At 39.9% G+C, this 14,055-nt stretch overlaps 1 protein-coding gene across 8 annotated transcripts in view; it reads right to left on the bottom strand.

The window, feature by feature from the left end:
- The window catches only part of ST7 (suppression of tumorigenicity 7), a 151,803-nt gene that overhangs the window by 5,192 nt on the left and 132,556 nt on the right, over positions 1–14,055 (bottom strand). For all 8 annotated transcript variants that reach the window (XM_055712096.1, XM_055712098.1, XM_014282048.3 and 5 more), the window contains 3 exons: positions 9,327–9,477; positions 4,479–4,571; positions 1,279–1,418 (listed from right to left, as the gene is read on the bottom strand). In XM_055712096.1, the coding sequence (XP_055568071.1) occupies positions 1,279–1,418; positions 4,479–4,571; positions 9,327–9,477 (384 nt within the window). The remainder of the gene's footprint in view (positions 1–1,278; positions 1,419–4,478; positions 4,572–9,326; positions 9,478–14,055) is intronic.

The raw sequence follows: 14,055 nt of genomic DNA, 5'->3' as shown, positions 1-14,055 counted from the left end.
TGTGACAGTATCACAAAACTGCAGATTATACTGAAAGAGCCCCCAGACAAGGGTCATGCATTTCAATGACTTAAGGAAAAAGCCACAGAAAAAGTTTTACAAAGAAGTTTAAGATAATATGCCCAAGTTACACACTTACTGCCCACCAGACACATACATATACGCTCAAGAAACAAGAGAAAGTAATAATATTTCAGGTAGGTTTCAGCATTATTGCTGGTACAAGTGTTACCTTTTGCTACCAATAATCTTACTTTCTGTTTTCTAGAGCTAATGAAAGGAAATTCTTGATACAAGAACTGTTGCTGTACCAGACCTCTGTCCCTCACAAGCCTGGGTAGTAGAAGATCTGGTTCACCTGCAAAGGGAGTCTCTTGCCATTTGCAAAGGAGTGAGCGAAAGTACTTACAACCTGGAATTTGCCAAAGCCTTTCAGCCTTGCCTCCTCTACCCCACTCCCTATGCCTCTCAAATCAAAAGCACTAAAGACATTAAAAACAAGGCCAGGAGGCTATTTTGGAAACACAAGACCTAAAAGAGATAGGTATATTTGAGAAAATATATTACAACAGAAGATTTTCAGTATTTCTTGGAGAAGGAGACAGGTATTTTTATTATTCTAGAACTTTTCTGTAAGTGAATTTTTCATATCCTAGTACACTGCAGTAGTGGTGTTCTTGGTTTTGCAAAGAAAAAAGCATGTCTTAGCATAATTCATGGTCCTTCCCCTCCATCCTCCAGCATTTATTAATCCTTCACGGATTAAAATAGCAGAATTAGTAGAGACTTCCCTGAATGTAGTTAAGGAAAGTTATGAGGGAAATACTGATATTGCTTCCTTCATGGCAGTTTGGGGAAAGAAACAGAAAGTACACTCTATTTCTGCTCATACTAAGAGTCTCTACTGCACTGGAAAGCACAGCACAGTTGTTACGGCTCTACACAAAACAGACGGGTTCTGCAAGCCATTATTAGTTTATTTTACTGGATGATATATGAAAACGCAGATATTTTCTTCTCCCACCAAGCCTTTTTTGGCAAAATCTCAAGAGATCTACCCTAAAACAAGAGCCATATAAATCAGAGAAGACAGACAGTAGTGTGTTTTACTGATTAACTCCCTTAACGTTTCTTCAAATGTCCCCCTGCTCAGACATCTCTTGACGTTTTATTTATACTACTGAATAGGTAGATGTTTAATGCTTGGTAGTATTTAGCTCAGCTCTTCCTGCTTCTGTGTCTATTTACCAGAAGAGAGCAGCCGCACAGAATACTCACAGCTTTTGCGAAGACCCCCATAAGCTCTGGGAACTGATGTGTCAGGAGGGCTAGCATGGCTGTGAAAGAACAAAGTCCAGCAGTGAAGAGGATGAAGAAGGGAAGCTCCTTCTTAGGGTAAACTGAAACTTCATGAAATGCTGTAGAAAAAAAGATGAAGAAAAAAAAGCATTATACATTAAAAAAACCCCAACAAAACAAAACAACCAAAACCAAACCAACATTCTTACGTGGTTTAAACAGAGACACCCAAAGATGCTTTTGAAGGAAGAAATACATAGAAGGTCTGAAACATCAAAGGCCAACATTACTGTGTCAGCCATCTCACTGCCAAATAAAGATCATATTTCTGGCTTACTCTAGTCCTATGCACATGTTACTTTTGCCTTCCTTGCGTCAGCACTAACTATAATGCAGCTGTGCAACAGCTAACCCCAGAAAACTAACCTGCAAATAAAATAATCCAGGTTTTTTCCTGCAGGTCATTGACTAGCCACATGGCTGTATGATTGCTAACGCTAATACACAGAGTGCAGAAACATGCACCTAGGAGCAGCAGGGAGATCAACCGTGCAGAAGCATGGCTGTAGATTGGTTTAAGCAGGCTGTAAAACTACAGCCTCTGTAACAGTAAATTCTGAGGGTTTCATCTGCAGAATCAAGAAAAGTTACCCTCGAAGTAGGACATCTAAACATGTACTTTAAACTCAGAGTTTCAGAATTCTCTGTATACTTACAACAATACAACTTTTTAAAGTGTTAAAACCCTGGAATTTAAATTAATAATGAATTTTAAAGGTGTTTGTTAGTATACACTAAAAGGAACACAGAATTTCCTCAACTCTGGTATGAAAAATTGCTCACTGGGCTTTGGAGAAAGCAGCACTTAGAAGACTAAAAGGGTCAGAAGAGGATAATGAGTATTTTACTGGAAGGATATATCCCTTAAACTTATATACTGGCTCAGACTCAAGGTGCAAATTTGGCTGGGTTGGCAAAAGGTCTCGTGGACTCTCACCTGTCTGCTTCACTCATTCAGCCCATAGTTTGGAGCTACAGTCACGACAAATGCAAATTTTGAAACATTTTTTCTTAAACAGGACCAACCCCTCAAGGCTTCCCATAGACTCAAATCCTATGATTAATTCATACACACAAAACATTACTCCATACACACAAAACATCACTCTTCCATTTTTCCTACTTTCTTTGCTTCAGTGACCAGCTCTGACCTCACTGTACTTGCAGATAACATAAGCAAGGGTAATCCAGCAATGTGGCAAGACAATATTCTTGACTGCATTCATCCAGAGTGGAGCAGTTTCCAAAACCAACAGCAGGAATTCATAATGAAACTAAAAATACATATGATTTGGGGGTCTCCTAATTCAATCAGTTTAAAAAGAAAAACACAGAGAATTTGTAACTTCTCTTTGATTTAAATTAAATTTAGAGATCAGGAAATACCAGATTATGGACTTTATAAGTCTAAGATATCTTGTACTCAGTTTTTTGCACTTGCTTTTGACGTAGGCTCAAACTTGTTGTTCTGGTCTGTGATCCAGTCATGGCAAAAGTTTTGCGGTTGATATTTTTAATTCAGATAGCCTATAAAAACTTAGTGTTCTGATACAATTCCTGCTGGCTCTACTTTAAACCACACACAATTAAAGGGTGTGGACAGGTATGCAAACCCCCTTTAACCCACCTGTGTCTGTCACGGTATGTTAAACCCTTCCCTACTCAAACCCAAGAGATTTTGCAGTGAAAGGCATTTCCCATAACCGCTAGAGCAGAGCATGACTTGTCTGCATATGCTGTTAAAAGAGTCCCTCGCTTCTAACATTTGACAAGAGCGATTAGTTTTGCATCTAAAAAGAGAATGCTGAGCTATTCTGCATGACTTTGTCATTCCTAAATCTCCTGACACTCCACCCTCCCCAGCTCAGCATTCCTCTGAGTAAAGCCAGCAAAGCAGTCTAAGAGGTGTTGTTATAATTAGGGTGATTATAATGGGGTGGGGAGATACTGTCAGTTGCCAAGGATTTCTGTGCAGTACCAGCGAGAATGTACCGTGAAGGAGAGACTCGCCATGAGTGGATTTGCTGTATTATTCTCACCTAATGTTTACTCACATAGGCTCATAAAAAGTGGCAACACATTTTTCAGCCCAAACCAGAGAGGTTCTGAAAGAAAGACTACAAAGACTGCAAACGCCCTCAAAACAAGCCTTCACAGCAGAAGCAGGCATTTCATGTTTTGCAGAACAGATTTCTCTTTATTCTTTCTTCAGGACAGAGAGGGTGAGAGAAGAGTCTTCCTCCTTCAATTAACTTGTGTTTCCCGCTCTGCCCTGAGTCACTCCACAATCCCCTCTGCAGTTGTGTGCATTCCACTTGTGCTCACACAAAGTCCCACTGTGAGAAAATACGTGTGAATGAAGTGCAACTGTTTGCAAGACGGGCTGCTTCGGGTCTTCCTCTGCATTCCTGTGCTTCACTGCATGCACTGCAATCAGGCTCGTTAGTTTGGACTGTAGCGCTTCTGAAGGGCTGGATCTGTCTTAATACCTGTAGCTTGCAAAGCACTGGGAATACTGTTGGCGCTTTTCTAACCCATGCCATAAACACATACAATAAATGACTGAGGTAATTTCACATCAATCTCTTTGTAATAGCACATACATCATTACACGAAGAAAACCCTTCCTTGCTGTTTAAGACTGCTTTTCAGAAACCATCAGCATAACCTGTCAAAATAACAGCTATGTCAATGATCCAGCTGTCCTCAAGCAGGTTTGATCTTGCCTTGGAATTTAAGTAGCAAGCATGTCTACGAAAGACTAACAAGGCTGTGCCACTGTGCTTTTGGTTTGATGGGATATTACCCTAGATGAAAGTTCAGATGTATTTTCCAGTGACTTGGCAAGAGAGAATAGCAAGATCTAACTGATTTATATCTCTTCAGTAATCTCTCTCCCTGTCCCTAGGCCGTCAACAACAATAAAGGTAGCTAATCGTCATGAACTATGGCTAGCAGCTGCTTCTTAAACCATCAGGGCAGCTCCAGAGACTCACTGTCAACCTGATTATTCTAATCCAGCGTATTCAATTTGAAAGGCATCAATGGAGATCACTGCTGCAAGATTCAGGTAAACAATTCTTTGATGTCAACGGTAAGAAGTGAAAAGTTGAACGTACATGGTAGTAGTTCTCTATCTGCAGTTTCTGTACAAATAGGGTAAGGGTAGAAAAGATGTCCTTTTTCCAGTGGATAGGGGATCATTCTGAAAGCTGAAAACAACAACATGCACAAGTTACTGTGAGTGTGGTAATCACTGCACATACTTCACTACATTTAAAATTTTGAAAAACAAACACAGACAAAACATAACATTTGTATTTGGTTGCAAACAGCATATAAATTGCTTAATGCAATGCCAAAATATAAATCTAAACTTCGCTTTTAATCCTGCAAACACTTATGTTTATCCTTGGGAGAAGGTTCACGAGCATCAAGTGAGACCACATTACAAGTACATACGTAAATGTTTGCAGGATCAGAACTCATTGCATTTAAAGTTACACAGCCAAATCTACACATTTTGTCTCAAGCTTTTTAGGCTGCAGAATTTTTAAATTTCAGGGGGAAGAAGTGTATCTAATGTAACAGGTATAGCCTACAAAAATGACCAGTCAAGCTTGCGAATTCAGGCCACTACTTGCAATCTCTGTGCATCAAGCATAATAGAACTTTTGCAAGGAAAAAAGTCCAGTACTTTTTTCCCACCACACTCCAGCAAACCAAGACACACTGACGACTCAAGCCCAGAGAACCAGTCTTCCAACGCAGTCATGTTTTCATTTTATATTTGTCAATCAAAGATTAATACTGAATTATTAAAACCAGGTTCCTCACATGCATTCTTTTTAAATGCAGCAAATCAAGTCAGGTTTCCAATATAAATCTTCAGGTCATGGATTAAATAATATTTAATCTTATGCATTTCTGAAATTGAAAATAATAACAGTGAGGAAGAGAAACAGATTACTAAATCTGGATGGTGATGATGTCATAGGCCTTCTAAGTGGGTTTATGGAAACATCAGAATAGTTGACTGAATTACAGCTTTGCAATCAAGGCATCTTTTCCATTATCCTATATACTATTTTCACTGTTAAAATGTCATCCACGTGTTATCCTCACTACTCCTAAGAACATCACTCACTGAAGCAATATTTTCCTCCACAGAAAACCTAGAAGCACTGTATATTTTAGATGTTAGGCACAGCTAGCCGCCACATGGTAACACTCCATTATCTCTTGCTCACAAGGCAACTGAGAAATTGGTTTAAAATACCCAATACCCAGTATTTTCAGTTGTGCACGCTGCATTTACAATAACGTTATCTGTATTTTTTGTGTAATTATGTGAGTGTATTTATTCTTGATTTCTATGTTTAAAGCAATAGTAAAGAAGGCAGAAATCCTCGAAGATTGTACACCAACCTGGGCTGTAATGCTTTTCCAATATTAAACATACCACCCCTCCACAGCACCCCAAAAAACTAAGTATAAATACAATAATCCAAGCCTTGTATGATCTTCACAGGCAACAAACTTGAGTGTCTATACAAAAACATACATGGAAAGATGTTCAATGCTCATTACTTCAAAATTGCTAACAGAAGTTATTCCTTCTGATCTGGCTTAATATTTAAACAACCAAGCCTCTTCTGCTTTATCCTAAAGCACAGCAGTACTAAGATTCTAATCAAAATAAAAAGGGACGGTAAAGAGGTTGCTTTTACAAAAAAATGTCTGAATAAATTTTCTTGAATTTAAACAGTCATCTTTGACATGAGACCAAATATGGAATATTTACAGCAAAACAGTTTTTTTAGCAATGTTATTAGCCATGGAAGAAAGTGCTCTGGTTCATCTGTATCAATCTGTGTTTATCAGTATTATCTAATCCTGTTTTACGTAAATCAATTCAGGTAGCACAGAGGCAGTTTGCTATTCATCTGTGTGCTCATGGTAAGAGCTACCATAACATTTGAGAACCCCTAGGATTTTCTTCACATGCAAACAGCAGGAAACACGACACAAGTTTAGAAACGGACAGTGATGAACAAGCGCCTCAGACTCTTGAAGGTGACACCTGGACCAAACCCAGAGCAATCTTTCATGTGGCATCACAGGCTTTTTCAGTTGTACTATGAATAAAACTGTACTTTGATCAAATGAAGACAGAGAAGGAAACAACCAATATTCCGGTTCGCTGATGATCGTTGTTTTTATAACCTCACTTTTTTCAACTGTTGAATGCAATTTGGGAAAAATACTCTGCGAGAATTTCAGAGTTTAACAAAGACATTCCTGCATAAATTTCGTTAGAGGCTGTCTTAATTAGGAGTGACCTTATTCTCCTCAGAAGCATTCAAAATGTAAACCCCAAGTGACTGACTAAATGTACTTAATTCTGCCTCATTCCCACAGGGTCAGAACTGAATAGTGTCTATATGAGCATTACATTCCTACACAGGAGCTACTAAAGTGAGACTTGTGGTTATTTAAGCACACTGACAGAATAGTACACTTCAAAGACATGACAAGTACGTGAATACCTAGAAAGAAGGCGAGGACAACTGACCATGTACTCTGTGTAGACTGTTGGTTAGAACTAGTATTTAACTCAATTTAATTTCTCTGACATATTTCCACTGGTTTTAATTTAACAATAACAAAGAGATGCCAAGGAAACCTCTTGCAAGTAAAGGACATAAGAATGGCATAAATAGTTCACTCTTATCTGTAAAGAGTATTACTGACTAAGATATGGACCAAAAGTTATGATTATCGATTGGACCAGATACACTGAAACCATTAAAATCCAGGGGAGTCCTCATGTGTGAGCAAAATGTGAACAAAATTCTTGAGGACTGGTACACTGTTCATCTCTCTCTGAAATCACTGTGCAAAATGAACTGTGAATTTCTCTTTAAAGGTTATGCAACAATACTAACTTACACCTTACAGGCTACTCTACAACTATTAGCTAATGAAGTACATATTCAGATTGCTGGAGGTAATGAGGAATCCGTCAATCTAGATAGATGGAAAGGCCCTACACTGCCTTCATTCACAGATGCCTAGATTTCCTAAGTGGCAGGAGGACTGCAGGGCAGCCAGCCTCCTGTGCCAAACACTGGTCCTTGTAAATAGCTCTTTAGGGACTCCCCAGCCTGAAAAAGCAAAAGAATCTACGCAGGATTCCCTGCAAAATATTGCTCCATAATGATGGGATAACAAGCCTTGGGCTAAAGGACTTCTGCAAGCATTGGGAGGAGAAGAAACACTCTCTAAAAGCCAACCACTGAAAATAAGGCATTTGGAAGGAAGCTATGACAGAGAAAATAACAGACTGGGAGAAATGACAGCAAGAAAGAGCAAGCAGGTATGACAGAGAACAACGTAGCAGAGCAAACCACAGATGGCAGAGGTATGGAGTACTGAGCAAGGTGTTCTGTACACTTAGAAATAAAGCTATTGCTTCTTCAGGAAGCCTACATTGCAAATTAGGCAAGTTCAGGACATTTCATACAGTGACGGTGACAGTAAGTCACTTTTACAATGAAGGTATTAAGTGTATTTCTGTAGGAATTAGCATGGTGACAAACTACCTTTTCTAACAAAGCTAAATGAGAATAGCAAATGGAGAAATGGTGGTATAATAACATCTGGAGAGGCTGAAAGAGAACAGAATAAAGCGCAGCAGAAAAGGAGAATTAGATTACATAAAGTAAAATCTGCATTAAAAAAAGCCCACAAAGGCTGATTACAAACAGTACTTTTTAATTCTCTGCAACCTGAAAAAAGCACATCTCAAAAACAGGATAAGACAGGTTGGAGGGTTAGTAATTGACCTCTGGAGGTCATCTACTCCTACCTCCTACTCAAAGCAGGGCCATCTTAGAAGTGAGGTTTGGTTGCCCAGAGCCATGTGTACCTGAGCTCTGAGTACCTCTGGGGATGGAGATCCTACAACCTATCAGCAACCTGTTCCAATGCATTACCACTCTCATTCTGAAAATATTTTTCTGATGTCTAGATGAAAATTCTCTTATTTCAATCTGTGTGTATTGCCTCTTATCTTTCCACTGTGCTTTTCTGTGAAGACTCTGACTCCGTTTTCCGCATCATCTCTCCGTTGGGTGGCAGAAGACAGCAACTGGATCCCCTCTTCACCTACCAGATGTCTTTTCCAAGTTGAACAAAACCAGCTCCCTCAGCATCTTTTCCTACATCACATGTTCCAGTCTCCTACGCATCCTAGTAATCCTCCACTGGACTCACTCCAGTTTGTCAATTAAAAACGAAGTCATATAATACTGTTTTGTTTTATACCACACATTAATATTTATCCACCTATAAGGCACTTTTGTAATTTCCCCAATATCAAAGCATTCATAGAATCATAGAATGGTTTGGCTAGGAAAAGACCTTCAAAGATCATGAAGTCCAACCCCCCTGCCGTGGGCAGGGGCATCTTTCACTAGGTCAGGTGGCTTGAAGCCCTGTCCAACCTGACCTTGAATGCTTCCAGTGACAGGACATCCACAGCTTCTCAGGGCAGCCTGTTCCAGTGTCTCACCACCTTTACTGTAAAAAATTTCTTCCTTATGTCCAGTCTAAATCTATCCTCTTTCAGTTTGAAACCATTCATTCAAATGATGACAAACAACTCTGGAACGAGGAAGGTAAATTATTATCCCCTTACTCCCGAGTAAGAAAGCATGTCTCAGCTAAGATGGGAAATTTTGTTCAGTATTACACACAGAACACAATCCAAGACTTCAAAACCCTTTTTCTCGTTAAATGAAGTTTGTGTTTTCAGTTTGAAATTTAAATATTTCAGTGCTGGTGAGGATATAACTGACCTCCAAAATTCCCACATACTATACTTCACCAAAAGCTATTATTTTCTCATGACATTCAATAAAAATATTTGATCAGCTCCTTTGTAAGAAACGAGAATTACTTACTGCCTTCCCATGTACAGTGTAAGAGATTCAATGCCCCCTCTACTCTTTTCCAGTGTTGAAGGTGAAAGAAAGCATATGCTATTGCTTCACTGTCCCCTCTCTTCAGAATATGTTCAGGGGGCAGAATTAAGCTTTTCATTTCTAGTAGATACTGTAACAAAAAAGCAGAGCACAATTATTTCAGAGGTAATGGTAATAAAAAAACCACAAAAAGCTGCCTGCAGTTCTACAATGCACACTGAAAGGTCTATTCCCCTGAAGTACTCGTAAGTGTTTCATCAAATGTGTAACATCACCAACTGCACTTCAAGACAATTACCAAATTATTCCCAAAGACTAAGATATGCTGACAGATGGTTAATGTTCTGCTCTTCAGCTGTAGTAAGGGGACTACAGAGAATTTCAAAATAAGATGTCTCTCTTATCAAAGATGTAAAAAAGAGCTCAAAGCAGAAAAGAGAATCTAATTACAAGAGCTTTTTAATTAAAAATGTTTATAATAAAATGAAGACGACATTAAGCAGTGTGACACACATAGTCTTTCCATAAAGAAACACGCAGTGCTCGGTTTGCACACAGGTTGCTTTATTGCCATCAGCTGGTGGCTGTGTCTAGGAATACACAAGGTTGGCAGCCACCGAAGTAGCTACCAACAAGATACAAAGTAAAAAAAGTTACAAAATGTCAAAAATACCTACTTCCCAGAAAAAAAAGTGTTTGATGTTTAAGCTTGCTACTTGAAACAGTCATATTGAAAATAGTATGAAACCAAAAAGCGCCACTGACTAAATCCACAAGCAAATTTCCCCATTACTGTATTCCCCATAGCAGAAGCAGATGAAACACACGGAGCACTCACGCCACAGAGGTCCTGGACACTATCCAGGCAGGTGGTTTTTCTCCTCCCCCGTACCATGAACTAGACCGCTACCAGTTCAGCAGACCTTATCACATCACTGCTGTTAACCACATTCCAGTTAGCAGAGAGGAAAGATACAGCGGAGGGGAAAGATACACCACTTGCTGGCATGCTGTACAAGGGAAGGAATGATAGACAGAAATCACAGGCTGCCAAATCAACTTCTGTTTGCCAGTTCTCCTCTGAGGAAGTGTAACGTTTCCTAGCTATGCACTGACTGCTCTTCAACAGTATAGGGAAGCTGTTGCTCCCTTGCAGGATGTCCAAGAGCAAACGTTCTCCCCACCAGACTATTTCAGTTAACACAAAAGGCTTGATAAAAGGTTTAATCATTGGCAAAAAGAGAGTGAGTGTGCACCCCCTCCATTTTACCCTGTGCCTACACACCGGTCTAGAAGGAGGATGACTACAGGACCTAGAGACTGACAACAACCCGGTGAGTGCAGGCACCCACAAGAAGACAACCTGACACCAGAGGTGAAACTGAGGCATGGGTGATGTTAACCCTCCACAGCTCCTCCTAAACACTGACTTTTGTGAAAGGGATGAGCTGGTGAAGAAAAAAGGAGAAAGAGGGCAAAATAAATAAATGGGAATTGAAAATCAGCCTTGGGGAAAGGAAGAGGAAAGGCCAGAAGGAAATGAGCACCAATAGCATGATGTGATGGAAAGCATCCTAGAGCTAGTCACCCCTTTGCCTGAAGGAGCCTGGAAGGAGCTAGCAAACAGGTCAAGGATTTGAAGAGACTGTGATCAAAACAGAGAACTGTCAAACCTGGAAAAAAAAAATACTTCGAAGAGAAAAGAGAAATCATGTGTGTTTCTGATGCAGGTAACAGTATTAAAGGAGGAGAAACTGAATTAGCAGTGGGAGTAGTAAATGTGATACTTGGATTTTCTCTAAAGCCTTTCAGAAAAATCTGAGAGCTGCAGAGCAGGTGGATTAATGGAAGAAGCTGCAATTTAGTAGGCAGGATGGGGGATTAAGAGTGACAGAGAGAACAGAATAAAGAGCTGACAAGAGGGATGGAGCTGCCAGGCGTACAGAAATACAGCAAACATTCTTAATTCACTGCCCTAATGAATGTGCCACCCTTTTAAAAACATACGTTATACCTGTTCAGCAGAATGGAATACAGCTGCAAAAGCTGCAGGTTTCTGTTTTATTAATTTAGAATACACGTCTTATTTCAGTGTTTTTTTAAAAAGTAAACGATAAAGCAAGTTCTCAATATTTGAATATTTCAATTAAAGGAACAAAAAAAAATCCCAAACCCAAAGCCCTGTCATTATTTATAGGAAAAGGAAAACTAGGAAAGAATGTCCTATTTCTAGGAGCGTTGAGATGAAAACAGGTTATATTGATTCTTATGTATTGCTTGTTACCAGTGATTAAAAACAAATCAAGTGGAAATAGCAGATGTAAGGATATATCTTGACACTTGCAAATCATTCTTGTCCTCACTCATTTGTGTTGGCTTTTCAGCCTGCATTTTTCTCAGTTTCAGAATGAAAAACTTATTTTAAAAGTTCCTCAGATCAACGATGTGAAACGCTCCTCCCTCATTACTCTGTCACAGCTCCTTTCCCAAACAAAAAGTACAAAATCTGGTTTGGTGATAATCAAGAAGATCCAAACACAAAGCTGATGGATGGTTCAAGTCTCACTTGGGCCTCGTAATAGTTTTTGTTCTGTGCACAAAGGTCAGCCATACCTTCCAGGCATACAAGCTGTCAATGAATTTATTCTGGAGGCATTTCCAGCAGGAATGCTGATTGTACGCAGCCCCGGAGAGACCTCCTCTGGAACACTGTGCAGTTCTCGTCAGGCACTTTCAGAAATTTAAAAGATCAAATTCTACAAGTACAGAAGAGAACTAATCAAAGAAATGGCAAGCTTGCTTTGTGAGAGTGCACTTGGAAGGCCTCCATCTAACTTCTCTGAATAGGAGTAACGGGTACCAGAAAGGTACCTAGCTGCAGGTAGGGCTTCATTATTATCAAAGGAGAGATATGACTATCCATGAAAATCACGATGGCCTTGATGTCCTAGAATATCCTATCTATTCAAGAACTTCTGTATTTTCAAGGAGACTTCAAAAGCCCAGAGGGCATTCAGATTCCCTGGTTTGCTGACAGGGCTCAGGGTCTACTTTGAGACAGCACGGCCAAGGGCAGCCCCTTTCCACGGTAACTGCAGGTACTGGCACCCAGATACTTGACAGGCAGGACTGAGTCCCAGCAATCTACAGGGTTTCTAGCAGGTTGTCATGAAATCATCACAGTGCTCCTGAAATATTTTGGATTGGACAAGCAGACAAATTCCAGGGAAATTCAATTAAATGAAAAAACCCTTTCTTCAAAGACCATTCAGTAACCTGCAGTCCTCATGCTGCCTACGTAACGTGTGAATCACAGTCCTGATGGACGGCTGCACGCAACAAGTATCTCCAGCTCTTGGGAAAATCAGCCAAACACATCAGATTGTAGTTTCCAAGAGGCTGCTATTGCACTTAATTAAAGATACTATACTAGACAGGTACAGTCTTCTCTCCAGCCACCAAAGACTTCAGTGTGGGAATCTGACTATTTATACCTCAGCATTTCCAGTCCAGAGCACAGCCCTTGTTGTTATAGGATTAATGGACACAAGAACCTACCACAACGCTAAAATTCACGCTAGCATGAACTCCACCTGGCTTCCCAAGAGAAGAACCTACACCTTTTGACAGACTGCCTATTAACCGTAACTCCTGATACACTGACACCTCAGATTCAACCGTGACCTTTACAATTTAAGTAATTAAACTCTGCTACCTTTTGGGAACCCTCTGTCATCCCGACAGGGCTCCCTACCAGGGCTCTGAGCCCAAGCGTGGTTCTAGTTCAGAGGAAGAGTCGAATAACAGGATAAATAAGAAACTCAGCAAAGAGCTAGTCATCCTGAAGGAAACGGAGATGGCAAGCCCAGCACATCTCCAACTGCATTCGTTTTCTGATGATGAATGAAGAAGTTTAACTGGAACAGGAAATAGCATGTCACCACCATCTGAGGTTATCATGTTGCTTTAAAAAAAAGGAATCAGCTCAGAAAAGATAGTCTAGAAAATTTCAGCTAGGATGTCCTAGTCTTAAACCAAGTCATAAGCGAATACTGAAGCTGCACAATTATTTCTGTCATCAACAGATGGCTCAATCAGCCCTTCTTTACTGCACTGTTTGGGCTTGGATTTTTTTGGTTGTCTTTTTTTCTTTTTCTGGTCTCTCTCTTCTCTCACCCCAAACTTTTTCCTGTCTAAAACCTGTATTTTAGGAGTTACAACAAGGGTAAAAGTATTTTTCATGTGCTTCCACAGAGCTTCTGGGCTGGTTACATGACATTGTGATGGATATTGCTCAGCTATAGTCATCCTGTACATATATGGTTATATGCCTTTTAACGAGCATTTGGAGGATGACAATGGACCTTGTACACATGAAGTGCAACACGGTGGAGTTTATATTTCTCTTACATGAATTGATTGAATATACATTATTTATTTCATAATATTGACAGCACTCTGGCTACTAATTCTCCTCTGCTGGGACAGCTTTTAACATTCCACATTAATGACCTATTTCAGTGCTCTTTTATAAAATAAATCGACCTATCTCAGGCAGATTTCCTTCTTTTTCCTCAGTTGTGCAATTTACCTCTGAAATTACAGCTCAGGCTGCAAACAGGCAACAGTCAACTCCTGCACCTGTGACAGCATCCCTCCAGGCCAGAATATGAGAATTTAACATTGTTTGGACAAGAACTCTCCTCCT

This window comes from Falco cherrug, chromosome 5 (assembly GCF_023634085.1).
Source record: "Falco cherrug isolate bFalChe1 chromosome 5, bFalChe1.pri, whole genome shotgun sequence".
NCBI lineage: Eukaryota > Metazoa > Chordata > Aves > Falconiformes > Falconidae > Falco > Falco cherrug.
This window is presented reverse-complemented; position numbering and strand designations above follow the sequence as displayed.